Source organism: Thalassophryne amazonica, chromosome 13 (assembly GCF_902500255.1).
Source record: "Thalassophryne amazonica chromosome 13, fThaAma1.1, whole genome shotgun sequence".
Lineage (NCBI taxonomy): Eukaryota > Metazoa > Chordata > Actinopteri > Batrachoidiformes > Batrachoididae > Thalassophryne > Thalassophryne amazonica.
In genome coordinates, this window is record NC_047115.1 from 42,087,504 (window position 1) to 42,108,666 (window position 21,163).

Here is a 21,163-nt window from a genome sequence, read left to right on the forward strand (position 1 = left end):
AGAAAAAGTTCTAAATGCTGTTGTATGAAAAAGTTCTAAATGCTGTTGTATGAACAACATTTAGTCTGTGTGCAAGTACAAAAAAATCTGTATTTATCAAACAGACAAAGCAACACATTTGTCGCAGACCGAACGGTCCCTCCCTAAAAATTGGTCTGCCCTGTCTCCACTGCACATGCATCACTTCGGACCACAGCAGCACATCTGAGATGGAGTCACTTCACCCAAAGCAATCAAATGGATTAATGGGATTATTTACCATCAGATGACAAGGTAAAACCTCTTAAATCATTCTGAAGTCAGTTTTAAGCAGAAACGAGGCGATATTCCGTGACGCTTTGACATGACGGACGCACAGTGAACGCAGCATCTAGCAGCCCCTGTAGCCTCCATCTTTTATGATGAAATAATACTGAATTTATGTGGAAATGATTGTTATACAAAAGCTTCAGATGTCTGTCGCTGAAACAGATGATGACTGAAGTGCAGTTTCAAGCAGAAACGAGGTGATGATCTGTGAATCGCGGCTGATGATGCATGCGCAGTGAAGGCAGGGCGGACGGATTTTTAGAGGGGACTGTTCGGTCGGTGACACCAGTCATACGCACAGCTGTTGATAAACACGTTCTACATTAGGGTGCATCTAATCCCCCGACCTCGGGAAATCAACCTGTCTTAGTCATAAATCTGTTCTAGCATGGAGAAAACCTACTCTGTTAATTTTTTGTCGAAATTGAGCTATGTTTACCTATGCCACCAGCACTTTGAAATTTTACATTTCGTTTTATATGAAAATATGTTTTTTCCTAAATATCACAAATACTAAGGCTTATAAGCCTATAGTTACTATTAAAGTTGAATATAAACTTGGGGGTCGGCACAATTTGAGCTTACTTGCAAGTCTCTAGGATGATTGGTTCTTAAGATATGGATTTTTCATATAATATGAAAATGCAAAATTTAAACATAGCTTAGGTAAACATAGCTTAGGTAAACATAGCGCAAAACACAAAATTTGAACAGACTAAGTTTTCTGCATGGTAGAACAGGTTTATGACTAAGACAAGTTGCATTTCAAAGACTTTAAAAATCAATGGGATCCGATGCAACTTATTCTACATGTTCTAAAGTACATGCTTGTGCATGTTCATGATCGTTTGCATTGGTGAAGACCATTCACCTATGTGCCATGCTGTCGTTTAAGTTGGAAAGCAAAATCACTTATGGACATAATTTTAATGTTCTGGAGTCGAGAGGCATTTCCTACATTTTGCCATACTTTCAGTAAGGTACTTTTTTTGGTATAATGTCCATGTGTTGCATTTCAAAATGTTCACAACAATCTCTGCTTGCAGAATATGTATTGCATATTTGTCTAGAACACTGCATGTAGAAATATTTGTGCTCTAAATCTGAAAAAACCAACATGTGCCCTGAATGAACCTGTTGAAGTGGGGGGCAGAAACAGAGAGAGAGAGAGAGAGAGAGAGAGAGAGAGAGAGAGAGAGAGAGAGAGAGAGAGAGAGAGAGAGAGAGAGCCATGTGACCTTCTCCAGGCTCTAGGATTGGCTTTGAGGGAAATATCTTCTACAGCTGGTATTGAAACTAGAGGTGACACTCTGCAGTTTCAGGAAGTGATCAAATGAAGTCTCTGTGACAGTCTGTCACTGATTTATTAATTGAAATATGACAAAAACAGAGTTGGACGTGCACGACACTCACCTCAACACCAAGCATAAAACTTTCCAGTTAACAGAATAAATAAGAAATTATTTATTTTTACAGTTGTCCCAGAATCCTTTGTGCTCTGTGACATGACAGCTCTGCCACCTTTATTAAAATAAAATCTTTCCTATTTAAATTTGACCAGCACAAATAATGTGGGCACTTTTTTTATATAAAATTGGAGGAGGAAAGCTATTTTCTTTATGCCTTGTAGTAGCAGGCAGGCACTGAGGTGCTTGTTTAGCTGCTGTTTAGTTCACACAGGTGTCTTTTGTAGGTTTTGACACCAATGAGTTTGAACTTGTGGAAATAAAGAATGTATGAAGTTGCATGCCAAGACATTGCAGTTTCCTTGTTCTACCACTAGATCCTCTGTGTACGCATGGTCAGAGCTGTGCATGTATTTTCAAACATTTCTAAATTCAAGTACAAACTGGTAAATTCCATACTTTATGTACAAATGTTCATATGCATAGCTGAGCACAAATCTCTGCATGTGAAGGATTGATAACTCAGGGTTCAGAATTGCACAAGGTTTGATGTGGCAAAGGTCAAGGTCATTGGGGTACAAGGTAAAAAAAGAAAAAGAAAAAGAAAAATCATTCTGAGTCCACCAAATGTGGCACACACATATAGGTTGGTTCTGGAATTACCAGAGCAAGATTACGTTTACCAAAAGTCAATCATTGGGATCACGGTCATTGGGCCAATGCACTGATCTGTATACAGTTGTATGCAAAAGGTTGGGCACCCCTGATAATTTACATGATTTTCCTTTATAAATCATTGGTTGTCTGGATCAGAAATTTCAGATAAATATATCATATACTAGACAAACACACTGATATTTGAGAAGTGAATTGAAGTTTATAGGATTTACAGAAAGTGTGCAATAATTATTTAAACAAAATTAGGCAAGTGCATAAATTTGTGCACCCTTGTCATTTTATTGATTTGAATACATTTAGCACTAATTATTGGAACACAAAATTGGTTTGGTAAGCTCACTGACCCTTGACCTCCTTACACAGGTGAATCCAATAATGAGAAAGGGGATTTAAGGTGGCCATTTGCAAATGTTTCACCTCTTTGCATCTCTTCTAATGAGTGGTAACATGGGAGCCTCTAAACAACTCTCAAATGACCTGAATTTAATTTATTTTCATTTATTATTTATCATTTAATTGTTGAAATCTGTAATTTATTTTGTATATGTGTGAAAGTTGGAGCGGTTGTGGGAGTGTGTGTCTGACAGTGTCGGACTGTATGTGTGGTATTGTTTGACTGAGTATTCCTTCACTGTATTTTATTATGTAATGGGGACTGCAGATGGAAACTAGCTATTTAGCTACAATCTGCTACAGATCATCTTTGTTTTATGAGCTTAATGTCTCTGTACATTGTCCCTTTTCAAATAAAGGCAAGAAATAATAATAATAATAATAATAATAATAATAATAATAATAATAATAATAATAATAATAATAATAATATAGCACCAAATCACAACAGAGTTGCCTCAAAGCGCTTCACACAGGTAAGGTCTAACCTTACCAACCCCCAGAGCAACAGTGGTAAGGAAAAACTCCCTCTGAGGAAGAAACCTCAAGCAGACCAGACTCAAAGGGGTGACCCTCTGCTTGGGCCATGCTACAAACATAAATTACAGAACAAGTCACAGAACAATTCACGGGCGAATATAAAAGAAATGCTATTGGCGCACAGGACAGGAGGATCACCAACACGAACACAAATCATATCTCTGGATGGAGCTGCACCTTAAACAGAGAGAAAAAACAGAATCAGGCATCAGAAAGACAAGAAATACTGTATAATTTGTCAGCATTAAACAACAAGAAAAACAGAGAAATACTAAGGTGATCGCCAGCCACTAGCCCTAAACTTCACTAAAAGACCCAGAATTTAGGTAAAGTTGAGGCCGCGGCCTACTCCAATTACTAATAAAATGAATTAAAAGAGTAAAAAGCGTAAAATAAAACTGTACCAGTATGCTAGCCATATGAAAGGGAAAATAAGTGCATCTTAAGTCTGGACTTGAAAGTCTCCACAGAATCTGACTGTTTTATCGACGCAGGGAGATCATTCCACAGAACAGGGGCACGATAAGAGAAAGCTCTGTGACCCGCAGACTTCTTATTCACCTTAGGGACACAAAGTAGTCCTACACCCTGAGAACGTAAAGCCCGGGCCGGTACGTAAGGTTTAATTAGGTCAGCTAGGTAGGAGGGTGCCAGTCCATGAATAATTTTATAGGTTAGTAGCAGAACCTTAAAATCTGATCTCACTGGGACAGGAAGCCAGTGAAGGGATGCCAAAATGGGTGTAATGTGGTTGAACTTTCTGCTTGGTGTCAAAAGTCTGGCTGCAGCATTTTGAACCAATTGGAGACCCCTAATGCTAGACTGTGGTAAACCAGAAAATAGAACATTGCAGTAGTCCAATCTAGAAGAGATAAATGCATGGATCAGGGTCTCAGCATCACCCATAGACAGGATGGGACCTGATGTGTTCAACATCATGGTTTAGGGGAAGGATACAAAAAGCTATCTCAGAGATTTCAGCTGTCAGTTTCCACTGTGAGGAACATAGTGAGGAAATGGAAGACTGCAGGCACAGCACTAGTTAAGGCCCAAAGTAGCAGGCAATGAAAAATCTCAGATAAGCTGAAGTGAAGGATGGTGTGAAGAGTCATAGTCAACCCACAGACCTGCTCCAAAGACCTACAACATGATGTTGCTGCAGATAGTGTCTCTGTGCATTGTTCAACTGTACAGCACACTTTACACACAGAGATGCTGTATGATGCTGTAATGCAGAGGAAGCCTTTTCTGCGTACACACCACAAATAGAGTCGCTTGAGGTATGCTAAAGCACATTTGGACAAGCCAGCTTTATTTTGGAATAAGGTGTTGTGGACTGATGAAATTAAAATTGAGTTACGTGAACATAACAAGGGGCAGTATGCATGGCTGAAAAAGAACACAGCATTCCAAGAAAAATGCTTGCTACCTACAGTAAAATTTGGAGGTGGTTCCATCATGCTGTGTGGCTGTGTGGCCAGTGCAGGTACTGGGAATCTGTTAAAGTTGAGGGTCACATAGATTACAGTCAATATAAGCAGATTCTTGAGAACAATGATCATGAATCAGTGACAAAGTTGAAATTTCACCGGGGCTGGATCTTTCAACAAGACAACGACCCTAAACACTGCTCAAAATCTACTAAGGGATTCATGCAGAGGAACAAGTACATTTTGGAACGGCCATCTCAGTCCCCAGACCTGAATATTATCGAAAATCTTTGGTGTGATATTAAGCGGACTGTCCATGCTCGGAAACCAGCAAACCTGAGATGTTTTGTAAAGAAGAATGGTCCAAAATACCTTCAACCAGAATCCAGAATCTCATTGGAAGCTATAGGAAGCGTTTAGAGGCTGTTATTTCTGGAAAAGGAGGATCTACTAAATACTGATGTATTTTTTCTGTTGGGGTACCCATATTTATGCACCTGCCTAATTTTGTTTAAAGAATTATTGCACACTTTCTGTAAATCCTATAAACTTTATTTCACTTCTTAAATATCACTGTGTTTGTCTGCTATATGTTATATTTAACCAAAATTGCTGAGCCAAACAACCAATGATTTATAAAGGAAATATATAGTATGACAGGAAACAACAGGGCCCTAAGAACCATCCCGGCACCCCTTGCTCTCAAAGGTTGAGGATGCAAAGACACAAATGTCGAGATAGGTGAATCGCTCCACAGTTCAACACCTTCATCTCAATAAACTAGATACTAAATAAGAGGTAAATGTAAAACCATCTTGCAGTGTTGAAGAAGTTAATGCAAAATAGAAGGGGAAGTGTTTGTGCAGATCAAGATCCTCAAAGAAATTTAGTCACTTTCCTCAACATACACCACTTTTTGAGTGAAACTGTCATATACAATTAGAGAAAACATGATCCTTGATCCATCTTTGAATCAGGATCACCAACTGAATTTAATGGGTTCTTCCCTGGACATCATCCCATTCCTATACAGATTTGTGCATGTGATTGAATACAGTAAATGCCTCTTGAGTCAGATTACCTTTAGGTACTCAGTTTCTGCCTCTTCAGGCAACATCTGTGCATGGCTGGCGTGGAGTCTTGGCAGCTCCTCCTTGATGCTCGGCAGAGCCAGCTTCTCCAACATCCTCTTGGACACGTAGTGTTCTGGTTGGTAATAATTCTTCCCGTACAACTAGGGACACATCCAAAACAGTCAAATGAATGCAGATAGCCCAGTTCATAGACATAACGTAATTTTTTTTTCTTCTGGATTTGAGTACCTCTGGCATGTAATCCCCAAACTCAGCCTGCAGAGCAACAGCAGCCAGGAACAGGCCTGTCTCCTCGTTACAGTAAAGCCTGTCTTCCAAGATGTCCTTACGCAGCTGTAAGTAGTACTGGTGACAAGTCAGTTTGTGCCTGAAATGCAGAAGAAAAGCAACAACCTGGAATAATGCAAATATGAAATAAAATTTTAATATAGTAAAATAAATAATATTTATTGATAAAGATTGTATACATAAATAAATCAGGACTTACAAAATATAGGACGTGTCATCGACAAAAAATTTGACTCGAAGAAACACCACAAAGGAGGCCATTTGCCCTTTTTTCCAACTGTCTGGAGCTACTTTGGAGATTTTAGTCTCATGGTCCAAAAAGAAATATTCATCATCTGCAACATGATAAATTGCATTTTGCTTCTGACGGTTAAACTTAACTAGTCGTTACTATTTTAAAGGTGTGTGTCTGTTTTTGTCCTCTTACCATCTAGGAAGGCAAGACCAAAGTAGAAGTGTTCCACCAAGTTTGCATGAGCCACCACCATGTCAAACACATCCCTCGCCCTGGACTTAGTGTCACAGCGGACCATCACGTAATGTCCGTTAGGCAGCACTACAGTCACTTCTCTTAAAGACACACACGAGCGCCCTTTTCTGGTCTGTGTTGGACGTACATGAACACCCAGGCAGACATGAGGGTGAAAGCAAAGGCAAACATTGTTGGGCATTAGTATACATATATCAAAAATATCAAAATATGAGAAAAAAGTTCAGATACTGCGAAGAAAAAAACGATTTGTCCTCGTGACCTCTTCGATTTTCATTTATATCTTAGTTTAAAAATTGCAAAGGACTGGTGCCTCTTCCAGGGGGAATCAAAGAATCTCATGCATATTATATTACGGTATCTGGGGATGAATACTGACAAAAATGGGAGCAGGGCCCACTTTTAGCAAGCCACCTTTTAGCAAAGCATTCAGGATAAGGAATTGAACTTCTGATACGTAGACCTGGGTTTAATTCCTGGTCACACAACTTATCTGTGTTCTTGTACAAGATACTTGACGTGTCCAAGGTGGGTCGTAGATTCTCATCTGCTTTTATCAATGAGAGCCGGAGACAAGTATGGGCACCAACGGGCCTCATCTTAGTAATTTTAAAACACTGTGAACAATCAAACATGGGAGTAACCTATTTATCCTTGGTAATTCCAACATATGAGTCCCATCTTCCAAACATTAAAAGTTGCAAAGTGTAGTTATTAATACATTCATGCATTTTATGATTACTTCCAAGTATTTATGGTCCCTGCGATGGACTAGGGTGTAGCCTGCCTTTCACCCACTCACTGCTGGGATGATATTACATTTCTGTTGGGAATATTTGCCATGCTACACATCCACACTAATCAAAGTCATTGGGTCCAATCTTTTAGCATTAATGCAACATTAATGTGAACTGACTGAGTTGGACATTAATGGTCCATGAATGTAGCTCAAGATTCAGTTCGCAGTATCTACAGTTTCAAATCTCAGCCTGGGTAATCTCTGCAGCCTCTTCTCTCTCCATCTCTTGTTCCTTATTTTCTGTCTCAACATCACGAAAAATAAAAGATGAAAAATGCCCCCCCAAAACAAAACAAAGTGTTTGTGTGTGGACGGATGGATGAATGGATTGACTTCCTCAAACAATTAAAGTTTTTTATTATAAATCAAACAATGTTCAAAAGTGACCTACTAACAACGTTTTAAGGTGACTGTAATACTTAGACAAACCTGTGTGGCCAAGCCTAAAGTTGAACTTGTAAAATTTCTTAGTAAGATATATGAGGTCTGTTAGAAAAGTAACGGACCTTTTTATTTTTTTCAAAAACTATATGGATTTGATTCATATGTTTTTATGTCAGCCAAGCTTGAACCTTCGTGCGCATGCATGAGTTTTTCCATGCCTGTCGGTTGCGTCATTCGCCTGTGGGCAGGCTTTGAGTGAGCACTGCTCCACCCCTCTCGTCATTGTTTTATTGCGAGGAAATGGCGGAATGATTTGGGCTTTTTTTCCATCAGAATTTTTTCAGAAACTGTTAGAGACAGGCAGCTGGAAACCATTCGAAAAATTTATCTGGCTTTCGGTGAAAATGTTACGGGCTTCACAGAGAATAAGGAGTGTTACTACAGCTTTAAGGACGGCCCACAATGGCGCACAGTGCCCAGCTCTCCACAAATTCTCTTATACTGACTCGACTGGTAAGCACTGAAAGCTGAGATAGGCATGTCCCAACTTGTCCTCTGGCACTCCGAAATGGAGGTGTTCCTTTGTCTCGCTTCATCAGGGAATCGGTCGTGACGCGCGAAGCCTCCGCGCGGCTTTCCACGACAAAATCTCTTGTTAAATGTGAAATCTGCCGGAAAATGGCTGATGTCCAGCTCTTGTGATAACCAGAGAAATTGCACACGACGGTCCCGGCTCCACACAGCCATCCGTTTAGAAATGATGTAGTGGTTTCTGCCTCTCGATGGCGGCTCGGAGCGCAGCGCGCCATGTACTATTGTGGGCCGTCCTTAAAGCTGTAGTAACACTCCTTATTCTCTGTGAAGCCCGTAAAATTTTCACCGAAAGCCAGATAAATTTTTCGAATGTTTTCCAGCTGCCTGTCTCTAACAGTTTCTGAAAAAATTCTGATGGAAAAAAAGCCCAAATCATTCCGCCATTTCCTCGCAATGAAACAACGATGAGAGGGGTGGACCAGTGCTCACTCAAAGCCTGCCCACAGGCGAATGACGCAACCGACAGGCGTGAAAAAACTCACGCATGCGCACGAAGGTTCAAGCTTGGCTGATGTAATCACACGTGATTCAAATCCATATAGTTTTTGAAAAAAATAAAAAGGTACGATACTTTTCTAACAGACCTCGTAATCTACAGTAGCAAGCTTCATCTCAGCCCCATTAAGTCACTGAGGTGTGATTCTGTACACAAGTTTTGAGAGATTCTGCCTCCTTTGGGCACAGTTACAATCTCCAAGCAACCAACATCAAACTTGTCTGAGGTCTTTGTGATGTGACCTTTGTGTTCCACGTTTCACCTTGAACAAAAATTCTTTAACAAGATATTGAGACGTTGGGGCCCCTGGTGGCAACAATTACTAATCAAAAGGTGCCCAATGTTGAACTTCTCTGAGCTCTTATTGAAGTGAACCAAATTTCACGTTGATACACAGTCTTTGACAAGATGTCACATACATGTTGACAACACAAACAGACAAACGCACAGATACACATGCGAAGTCAAGTAGTTCCTAGGCAACTGCTCTACCTTCAGCAACACAACAAGTGACTTTATCTTTTAAGAAATACCTTTGCAACCCTTTAGCATTGTATGCTCTTGTGTGCTTTTTGCCAGCTTGACACTGCTGAAACTATTCTATTTAAGTAATGATTTGGTTGATGAAGGCTGACAGTAATCAGTTATCGGCACAGTTTGTTAGATTCGTGGTTTCAGCAACTATGGTATAAATACTTTTTTGCTCATACAGGAAACCTATCACTTAAAAATTAGTCCATGAGCCAGTCATCAATTTTGACCTAATCGGTACCACTGAAGGTGACTAAACGACACTTAGAATCCAGCCTCAGTGCACCATGGCCTACACAAAAATGTATGATAGCCATCCCAGGGTAGTAGCTGTAGCCAGGTTGGGGTCAATGAAGAATTACATAGAGGTCAAAATTTTAAAATGCTCCAGTCACATATTATACTATACTATATCATATTATTTGTCTGATCATAACAATTCCAAAAAAGTATAGTTTGTACTATCTATGATGGAATGTTATGGGGAAAAACAGCAAAAATGGTGACAAAGGTCAATTTCAGTTTGTACAGGGGTCAAAAGTTAAAGTTGCTAAAATTCAGTAAAAAAATGATGCAAATTATTGTTTGGGTTAATAGGGTTCATATAAGGAATAGTTTGCACCATCTGTCATGCTTAGTTATCATGTTACAGGGTAACATATGTCACATGTCATAGAATCCAACAGATGTTGACCTTGTTTGACTTTTACCTTGGAGACTAAACATTCAACATAGTCAAAACTATTCCATTTATTAATCCTTTTATTTCAACCAATAATTTGCATCATTCTGTACTGAAATTGGAGCAACTTTAACTTTTGACCCCTGTATAAACTGAAACTGACCTTTGTCACAATTTAAGCTGTTTTTACCCCATAACTCCAAAACATTACATCACAGATAGTCCAAATGATACCTTTTTGGAATCGTTATGACCAGACAAGTAATGTGATATAGTTTTAATCATGATTGGAGCATTTTTAAAGTTTGACCTCTGTGTAATTTTTCACTGACCCCTACTTGGCTACAGCTACCACCCTGAGATTGCTATCATACATTTTTGTGTAGGCCATGATACACTGAGGCTGGATTCAAAGTGTTGTTTAGTCACCTTAAGTGGTAATGAAAACCTGCTTAGCCCATGGACTAAATGTGTTTAGTACGGTATATGAATATCTGAAACAATTTAAAATAAGGAATACAGCGAGAATAGATGTAATCTCCAAATAATTTATCACCACACTTAAGCAAATGAGGTGGACAAAAAGATAAAGTTACCACAATTGATCCTGGGAGCTCGAGAACAATTTGTTGTTCATCTGGCATTCTGGCAAACTCAGGACCCAAACTCTGATGGGACAAAGAGGTTAAAAACTAAAAGCAGCAATACATGTGACAGGCAACTGTGCTGTACTTCTGACTGTGGGACTAAATCTGACCCAAATGTCACTTTGCAAAGGCACTTTAACTGAAAGAAGCTCATTCTGCCGATTGTCATGTGTTGCTAATTTATTTGCCTACCTTGGCTTTCCTGTGGCTCAGGCTGTGTGAGGACTCGCTGAAAGTGATGGACGGACTGTGAGATCTGGCTGTTTTTGGAGAGATGTCGTGGTGGGGGCTCCGACCCAGCCAGCTGCAGTTGCTGTCCCTGTGACGAACCCCACGAGGGAGTCTGACAGGAAAAGACAGAGGTGTGGAGGAAGGATGGATTGTGTAAAAGTCAGGCTGAAGTCACACTGACAGTCTGAGTGGAGTGTGAGGTCAAGCCAAATGAGGGACGGATAATTTCTCACACTGTAATTTAAGCAAAGTTTGTCTGTTTGTTAGCCTCCTCCCAGGACCTTTGTCTGAATTCCACCATACTTGGTATGTGGATGAATGTCAACCCTGGAATTGTCCTTAAAAAGCCAATTTAGGCAAAAGTTAAGGTCGGTGGGGTTAAAGCAAAAAAAATTTAGATTTTTCATTTCAGTGTCCATCAAACTTGGTCAAGGTCATAACTGCCCATTTGTTGGATTCTTCTTCCCAGGTCCTTTTGCTGATTTCTACCAAACTTGGTATATCAATGAAAGTTGACCCCAATATTGCCCCTAAATAATTTCTTTTGACAAATGTCAAGGAATTTGATTTCGAATCAGATATGGAACAAAATGTGACACACACTTGGGTGGATTCCAGAGCTACCCTGGCAAGGTCAGCCACAAGTCAATCATATGGTTGAAGATCAAGGTCACTGGGTTCAACTGTTAGACTGAGATAGGCCAATAGTGTCCAAACTAATTCCAGAAAGAACCAAGAGGCTGCCATTTTTCTTTGCAACCATTGACTCCAGCAGGTGATTTCATGGGTGAACTCATCCCATCTGCTCAAAGTGATGGCAACCCTCAGGGGTCCATGGAATCACTAGTGAATCCACATCAATGGGGATTTTTTTTTTGTTTTGTTTGTTTAATGTTTCTGGACTTCTGTGGATTAATCAGTAAAATCACCTGGAGTCTGTAGTTGCAAAGAAACCCTACACCCTCTTTGCCCTTTTCGGAATACCTTTGGATACCATTGCTGTAGCCCTTAATGTCTTTATGCCCATGGATATGATTATATACACACAATAAAAGATTTCAAAAAATATACATCTTACCAAATATTTGAACACTTTGAAATCTAATAGTACATGCCTGTCTATAGATGACTGGTACAAAGTTGTGGGAGAGCTCCTTGGTCTCTGTCTCCAAGGTCTTTGAGATACACTGCCTAAACACACATACACACACACAGTGATAACAAATATGGAACACAACACAAAATAAATCTAAGTAGTAGTGCCTATATACAGGTGAACCTCACACAAGTTGAGTTCCACAAAATCGACTGCAATTAAACCCGAAAAGCAAATTACGCATACGTCAGTTAACGGGGTTCACCTGTATTCTGCATTTAACTCAACAATTGTGTCCATATAATAAAATTATTAGGTGTTTTCCCTTAAATCTTTGACACAAAAAGCTAGAAGTGCATAATGTGCTTTTAGCTATGTAACCCTATCACAGTCCTGCAAAGCTTGATCATTGGTGGTAAAAACAAACAAATAAAAAACTATTCTTAACAAAAAATATATATATATTTTTTTTATATTCACGAATACTCAAAGACTAGGATGACTCAGTTTCAGTTCCTTCACAGCACCAACTGCATGGGTGCAAACAGTATACAGTAGTGTTCAGAATAATAGTAGTGCTATGTGACTAAAAAGATTAATCCAGGATTTGATTATATTTCTTATTGTTACATCGGAAAGAAGGTACCAGTAGATTCAATAGATTCTCACAAATCCAACAAGACCAAGCATTCATGATATGCACACTCTTAAGGCTATGAAATTGGGCTATTAGTAAAAAAAGTAGAAAAGGGGGTGTTCACAATAATAGTAGTGTGGCATTCAGTCAGTGAGTTCGTCAATTTTGTGGAACAAACAGGTGTGAATCAGGTGTCCCCTATTTAAGGATGAAGCCAGCACCTGTTGAACATGCTTTTCTCTTTGAAAGCCTGAGGAAAATGGGACGTTCAAGACATTGTTCAGAAGAACAATGAACAGTGATTAAAAAGTTGATTGGAGAGGGGAAAACATATACGCAGGTGCAAAAAATTATAGGCTGTTCATCTACAATGATCTCCAATGCTTTAAAATGGACAAAAAAACAAAACAAAAACAGAGACGCGTGGAAGAAAACAGAAAACAACCTTCAAAATGGATAGAAGAATAATCAGTATGGCAAAGGCTCACCCATTGATCAGCTCCAGGATGATCAAAGACAGTCTGGAGTTACCTGTAAGTGCTGTGACAGTTAGAAGACACCTGTGTGAAGCTAATTTATTTGCAAGAATCCCCCGCAAAGTCCCAATTTGCCAAAGAACACATCAACTGGCCTAAAGAGAAATGGAGGAATATTTTGTGGACTGATGAGAGTAAAATTGTTCTTTTTGGGTCCAAGGGCCACAGACAGTTTGTGAGACGACCCCCAAACTCTGAATTAAAGCCACAGTTCACATTGAAGACATGGTGGTGCAAACATCATGATATGGGCATGTTTGTCCTACTATGGTGTTGGGTCTATATATCGCATACCAGGTATTATGGATCAGTCTGGATATGTCAAAATACTTGAAGAGGTCATGTTGCCTTATTCTGAAGAGGACATGCCCTTGAAATGGGTGTTTCAACAAGACAATGACCCCAAGCACACTAGTAAACGGGCAAAATCTTGGTTCCAAACCAACAAAATTAATGCCTCACATATGTGAAGAAATCATGAAAAACTGTGGTTATACAACTAAATACTAGTTTAGTGATTCACAGGATTGCTAAAAAAGCAGTTTGAACATAATAGTTTTGAGTTTGTAGCATCAACAGCAGATTCTACTATTATTGTGAACACCCCCTTTTCTACTTTTTTACTAATAGCCCAATTTCATAGCCTTAAGAGTGTGTATATCATGAATGCTTGGTCTTGTTGGATTTGTGAGAATCTACTGAATCTACGGGTACCTTGTTTCCCATGTAACAATAAGAAATATACTCAAAACCTGGATTTATCTTTTTAGTCACATAGCACTACTATTATTCTGAACACTACTGTATTTGAGTAAAAAATAAAATTAATGTGCATATTTATTGTCAGAATCCCTTAGTCATCAATGACAGGTCTCACGGTGCACTGTGCACCCCCTTTTTTTCTTCTGCAAAGTTTAAATTGAGAAACCCTGGTAAAGCATGGCCATACAAAAGGAGGCTGGGTCAAACATGACCTGCAGGGTGCCGATTAAGAACCCTCATTCCGGCGCAACACAGCAGAAAACTAACTACCTGCTGTCTGACAAAACATCATGTAGACCACGTTAAGAATCAAAAAGATTTTTAAACGAGACTTTCCCCTTCAGCAGTGCAGATGTTTGGTGTGAAACAAGAGTTATAGAAAAGGATTTTAAAAGCCACCAACAGATTGCATGAATGGTGAGAGAGCGTGCCCTATCCCAGCAGTTATACGGCGAAAGGTGGGGTACACCCCGGACAGGACGCCAGTCTATCACAGTTCAACATGTAGACAAACACATTCACACCTGAGGTCAACTCAGTGTTTCCAATTCACCTAACCTGCATGTCTTTGGATGTGAAAGGAAACTGAAGCACACAGAAGGAACCCATGGGAACACAGAGAGAACATGCAAACCCCACACAGAAAGGACCGAGTGGGAAATAACCCCAGGAACTTCTTGCTGTTAGGCAACAATGAGAACCAGTAAACCTCTGTTCCACCACCGTTTATTTTTATTGCATTAAATAATTTACTGACAACACAAGTGTAAACAAATGTGTAAACAAACAGTTTGATTTTTGTCAGTTTTCACTGCATCATGAGCCTACCTGACTTTGAGTCAGAGTCAGTTGAGTATCTTCTCCCTTCATCACTGAAGTCTGGTAATGGACCTCGCTTTCCTGTCAACCAGGTGAGAAACAAATAAAGTCAGTATATCATTTTAAGGATCATCTCTGCACTCCGCTTTAGACATGCTCTAAGAGGAGGTTATACCTAAATACACAATATCTGATTAGTGGCTCTTACAGGAGCCTAATCCTGCTCTTGCTCAAGGTTAAGATCTTAATCCTGTTGACCTGTGTACTAAGTTGAGTCAAAGAAACACATACTGTGTCTGATTCCTCCTGACGTTCACATTGTCACAATTTCTGTAAAGTGAAATATAATTTCTTTGACAAATCTGTAGTGGGTGGAGTCACCACTATAAGTACGAGGTCTATTAGAAAAGTATCCGACCTTATTATTTTAAAAAAAAAACATGGATTTGAATCACGTGTGATTGCGTCAGACAAGCTTGAACCCTCGTGCGCATGCGTGAGTTTTTTCATGCCTGTCGGTTGCGTCATTCACCTGTGAGCAGGCTTTGAGTGAGGTGTGGTCCACCCTCTCAGCGGATTTTTATTGCGAATAAATGTCTGAACGATTTGGAGCTTTGCTGCATCAATTTTTTTCCAGAAACTGTGAGAGACCTCCAGGTGGACACCGTTCGAAAAATTAATATGGCTTTCAGGGATGATTTTATGGGGATTAAACAGATTAAGGAGTGTTACTGCCGCTTTAAGGACGGCCCACAACTGCTGAGAGCGCAGCGCACTCCCAGCCCCCATCGACAGGCTCACACCCCGGTGAAACAACCAGATCATTTCCAACGTGAAGGCTTTGTTGATCCGGAACCTCGTCTGACTTTCACAAAAAGACAGAAGATGTGGACATCAGCACTTTTTCATTTATTCGCAATAAAAATCCGCTGAGAGGGTGGACCACACCTCACTCAAAGCCTGCTCACAGGCGAATGACGCAACCGACAGGCGTGAAAAAACTCATGCATGCGCACGAGGGTTCAAGCTTGTCTGACGCAATCACACGTGATTCAAATCCATATGGTTTTAAAAAAAAAAAATAAGGTCGGATACTTTTCTAATAGACCTCGTATATCATTTACACAAAATTTGCTTGTGTTTTTTAGGGCCCCTTCACACATAGTACGAATTTGGTTGAATTGCAGATGAAGTGCGCGTGAAGCAGGAATCGTATGCAATACGTGTAAAATCATAGCTGCTTTCAACACCTCGTACACCTGTTGCTACAACTATTTGGACACACCAGCGACTGAAAGACAGAGTGTGCGCTATGACAGCCCATCGATCCGTCTTGAGGCAGGTGTCGGCCAAATTCCAGGTCACACAAACGAACATCTAACACCACTCGCTTGACACTTAGAAAATGTGTGGCCATTTGCACTGTTAGCATGACAACAGTCAGCAGACGATCACTGTCGAGCTGGCAGTGAAATTTGTCTAAGTGCCCCACCAGTGTGGAGTTGCCAAGTGCACATGTGGCATGTCAGAGTGTTAGCTCCCCCCGCTCCCCCCAACAAATGTGTGTGTGGTTGCCTCCCCTCAGACGAAGCACCTCTCATCTGATCACAGAGTGACATCTTGATCTGTGCACTGACAGGACCGGGGCCGTGGCTGGCTGCCAAGAGCTGTTGAGACATCTGTGGTCCTGGACGTCACAGCTGCAGCACACATACCGTGTTTTGACGGATACTCATGTGTGTGTGCTTGCTGTCATCATGTGGAAATACATAAAAACATATATCGCTTTTGCGACGGGCTGGAGAAATGGACCGTCAGTTCATGTGGACATGCAGCAGACGATCTGAATGTCACGTCTATCTGACAGGACACGTGTGTCGGGCCATGAGGGCTGAGAGTGGTGCGCCACGGGGTAAGCCAGCAGTGCGACAAATACACCACTTTCAGTCACGTATCAGTAGAAATACACCGGAACAAATGCTGTTTGGTCAGTTATCACAGCGCTTTTTTCTCTTTTTTTTTTTTAAATACGTTTATCTGCTTGTTGATTTTAGCCATTTCACACTCCTGTTATAAGACAGTGGTTGTAGTGCAGTGGTAATGTTTCCGTCTGGTAATCAGAGCTTACGGGTTCGAATTCTGTGAGTGGCATTTATTTTTTAATTAACCAGGGTTATTTAACCGTGGGGTTCTGTATTGCCTTCCCTTTTATTTATTATTATATCAACACACTGATATTCATTAACTATACAGCTGGTTTTTATTCTATTGTTCTCCACATCAGCTAGCTCACACTGTAGCTGTTCACACTGTGTTCCTGCTCGCATGACACCATTGCGTGCACGACACTGTTGCGTGCACGCCTGCCCATCGGCTCAATGTTTTTGTGGTTCGTTCATACGAGCTGTTCTGCCTTGAGTCACCCCGATTTTTACTTATTTGTACTATGTGTGAAGGAGCCTTTATGTTTTCACCAATTTGTTTGTTTGTCTGTTTGTAAACAGCGTGTAACACACAATTTTTCACATACCATTATGAAATTTTTACAGAGGATTCATATCCTGATAGGCAAGAACTGATTCAATTTTCAAGGTCATAGGTCAAAGTCAGGATAAATCTCGGAAAATTGGAATAATCCCTACACTGTAAAAAATGCCGTTAAATTTACATAAAAACAATGTAAAATCACTACAGAAAAGTATTGTAAACGCAAAAACATATTTTTTGTTTCAATCACAGTGGACTTTTGTAAACTATTAAATAGAATGTTTTTGTTAGATGTACAACAACAATATGTTGCTGTGATTCATTTGTTGAAACTACAACTATTTGTAACAAAAACTGAGAAATACTGTCAGCCGTGGTTCATTCACTGTAAATCCATTTACATATTATGTCTGTAAAGTTATCTACTGTGCTGCTGTATTTTTTACAGGAATTCCCTGGTAACCACAGCTGCCAGCGTTTTCCTGTAAAACCAACAGTTTCTTTTTTACAGTGTATCTTTAACATTGAACGAATATTCCAAAATTCCTAACTCTGTCAAAAAGATTGAATTTCTTTCATATTTGAGAGTGTTATGTAGGATGGTATCATTTATCGACTGACAAAGTTTGATCTGGATCTGATGCAGATTACAGATTTTGTGGCCATTTAAATTTAACATTAAAAACTCTATTTAATGTATATTTTACATTATATCTTAATAAATCGTTCCCCAAACACTCTCATATTTGAAAGTGAGGTGCAGTCTGGCACTCACTATCACATGACAAAGTTTGTTCCGGATCTGACTGAGATTGTGGATTTTGTGGACATTTGATTTTAAAATTGAAAAGCCCATTTGGTGTACATTTTGCATCATATCTCAATCAAAGGTGCCTCAATCACTCTCATTTGTAACAATGAGGTGCAGACTGGCACTGTCAATGAATAGACCAAGTTTGATTTGCGTCTGATCTGCATTGCAGATTTAGCGGATATTTGATTTTAACATTGAAAAGCACCTTTGATCAATATTTAGTGTTATATTTTAGCTTATGAAAAGCCACTTCTAACAGGACTTTGACATTGAAAAATTTTTCCAAAGTAAAAATTTGTGGAATTGGAAACTAGTGTTGGTGGCAGTTTGTGCTCTATGAGTGTGGTGCTGTAGTTATTTTAGGATTAGTCAAAATTTTTTTGAAATAGTCCAATCTCATGTCCACATCATCAAAATTCTAGCTAGAACAGACTGAAAACCTTTTCATTGAATTCAACAATAGCAATTGTGTTTACTAACCAAAGGCACCCTGGGTAAATGTTGATTAGCTTACTATTGACAAGTGAAGCTTTTCTGCAGAAAACTTGTACAACATGCAGTTCAGTGAATTTGACCTTTGACCCCAAAATCAATAGGCATGTTGAGGTCACCATGCCTGATACACGTACCAAGTATGGTGACAGTCAGGCAATTAGGAAATAAGTTATTGCTCTCAAAGGATTTTTAAAAAGCATGCTCCAGTGGCTTAAACCATCCACTCACTCACTCACAAATCAAAAGGCTTCATGGAGTCACCATGCTTAACACACGTCCTAAGTATGGTAACAGTCAGACAATTAGGAAAGCAGTTATTGAGTTGACATATTATCCTGCAAAGTGCACGCCAGTGAACCCTGACCTTTGACATTTGACTCCAAAGACAAAAGGCTTCTTGGGGTGGCTATGTGTAATCCACATCCCAAATTTGGTGGTCATCAAGCCAGTACAAGTGAAGTGATCTCTCTCACAAGTGAAATGTTGCATGACTTACTGACTAATAAGTGCTAATCCAACCGTCATGGCAGCTCCCAGCTTTATGTCTCTTTTTTCTCATGTGTGTTTGCTCCCCCTGTAACACAGATCCGTCTCCTCACTAGAACACCTTTCACTTGTCAGGGTCAGAGCCAACTATACTTCCTCAGCAGGCTCAGATCTTTCACTGTCTGCAGAAATATGTTGCAAATGTTTTATCACTCGGTGGTCTCCAGCGTCATCTTCTACGCTGTAGTGTGCTGGGGCAGCAGGCTGAAGGCAGATGACACGAACAGACTGAACAAGCTCACCAGGAGAGCTGGCTCGGTCCTAGGGGTTGAGCTGGAGTCTGTGATGGAGGCGTCAGAGAGGAGGATGCCGAGGAAGCTGCTCAGCATCCTGGACAACACCTCTCACCCCCTGCATGCCACACTGATGTCCTGTCAGAGCATCTTCAGCCACAGACTGAGAGCACTGAGGTGCACCACAAAACGACACAGGAGGTCTTTGCTACCTGTGGCAATCAGACTGTATAATTCCCCCCCTTTCTGCAGGATGACTGCATAATGATCAGAGTTATTCAGAGTTATTCAGTTATTCAGAGTCATGTGCAATATTATCGAACATCTTGTGCAAATGTTTTACAGTCATTTCACGTAAATTTGTTGGACTTATTGTTAAAAAAAAACATTGTTCACTGTTTACTTATACTCTGACAAAATAATTTCCTTTGGGGCAAATCTTATCTTATGTTATCTTATGTTGCTTTGGGTGCATTTTCACAGATGAAGATAATGATGTATAAGGTATGATTTAGCCCATACATGTGCAGCATAACCTGTTTCTGAAATGCTTTTCTTTTTAATATGCATGCATGCTCACCATGCAGCCTCTCTCTGATCATCTGGCTCCTCCCACTAAGAGGAACATTGTTGTCTGGTAGAGAGCCATGCTCCATCTGCAAAAAAAAAAAAAAAGGAACGGTTACAACTTACTATTATTTATCGCCATTCAACAACAGATCATTATGCAGTGTACGAGGTCTATTAGAAAAGTATCCTACCTTTTTATTAAAAAAAAAAACTATATGGATTTGATTCATATGTTTTTACGTCAGCCAAGCTTGAACCTTTGTGCGCATGCGTGAGTTTTTCCACGCCTGTCGGTGACATCATTCGCCTGTGAGCACGCCTTGTGGGAGGAGTGGTCCAGCCCCCTCGTCGGATTTTCATTGTCTGAGAAGTTGTTGAGAGACTGGCGCTGTGCTTCATCAAAATTTTTTCCAAAACTGTGAGGCACATCCGAGTGGACACCATTCGACAAATTAAGCTGGTTTTTGGTGAAAATTTTAACGGCTGATGAGAGATTTTGGATTGTTTCTATCGCTGTAAGGACTTCCCACGGAGCGAAACGTCGCGCAGCGCTCCGAGGCGACGTCGTCATCCTGTTTCAAGCTGAAAACCTCCAAATTTAAGCCTCTGTTGACCCAGGACGTCGTGAGAGAACAGAGAACTTTCAGAAGAGGTCGGAATCAGCAGTTTATCCGGACATTCCACTGTTAAAGGAGATTTTTTTAATGAAAGACGTGCGGACGGATTGGCGCGTCGGCTCGTAGCCGGCGCGGTGCACCTGCCACAGGAAAAACACCTCCGTGTTGATAACTATTTGTAAAATCCAGGTGGCTTTTGGTGGCTTTCAGTTGAGTGAGTATCTGAGAAATTGTTTAACAACAGGGCATGTTCCAACTTGTCCTTAAGGCTTCCAACGGAGGTGTTTTTCCTGTGGCGGGCGCGCTGCGCCGGCTGCGAGCCGGTGGGCCAATCCGTCCGCACGTCTTTCATTAAAAAAATCTCCTTTAACAGTGGAATGTCCAGATAAACTGCTGATTCCGACCTCTTCTGAAAGTTCTCTGTTCTCTCACGATGTCCTGGGTCAACAGAGACTTAAATTTGGAGGTTTTCAGCTTGAAACAGGATGACGACGTCACCTCAGAGCACTGCGCGACGTCCCGCTCTGTGGGAAGTCCTTACAGCGATAGAAACAATCCA

At 40.3% G+C, this 21,163-nt stretch overlaps 1 protein-coding gene across 1 annotated transcript in view; it reads right to left on the reverse strand.

Annotated features, from left to right (window-relative positions):
• Window positions 1-21,163, reverse strand: part of ptpn20 (protein tyrosine phosphatase non-receptor type 20) — a 72,590-nt gene that overhangs the window by 38,547 nt on the left and 12,880 nt on the right. The window contains exons 6-14 of the mRNA XM_034185187.1: window positions 19,998-20,073; window positions 14,852-14,923; window positions 12,108-12,183; window positions 10,954-11,104; window positions 10,711-10,782; window positions 6,566-6,740; window positions 6,338-6,473; window positions 6,079-6,217; window positions 5,838-5,990 (exon numbers count right to left, since the gene is read on the reverse strand). Of these exons, the coding sequence (XP_034041078.1) occupies window positions 5,838-5,990; window positions 6,079-6,217; window positions 6,338-6,473; window positions 6,566-6,740; window positions 10,711-10,782; window positions 10,954-11,104; window positions 12,108-12,183; window positions 14,852-14,923; window positions 19,998-20,073 (1,050 nt within the window). The remainder of the gene's footprint in view (window positions 1-5,837; window positions 5,991-6,078; window positions 6,218-6,337; window positions 6,474-6,565; window positions 6,741-10,710; window positions 10,783-10,953; window positions 11,105-12,107; window positions 12,184-14,851; window positions 14,924-19,997; window positions 20,074-21,163) is intronic.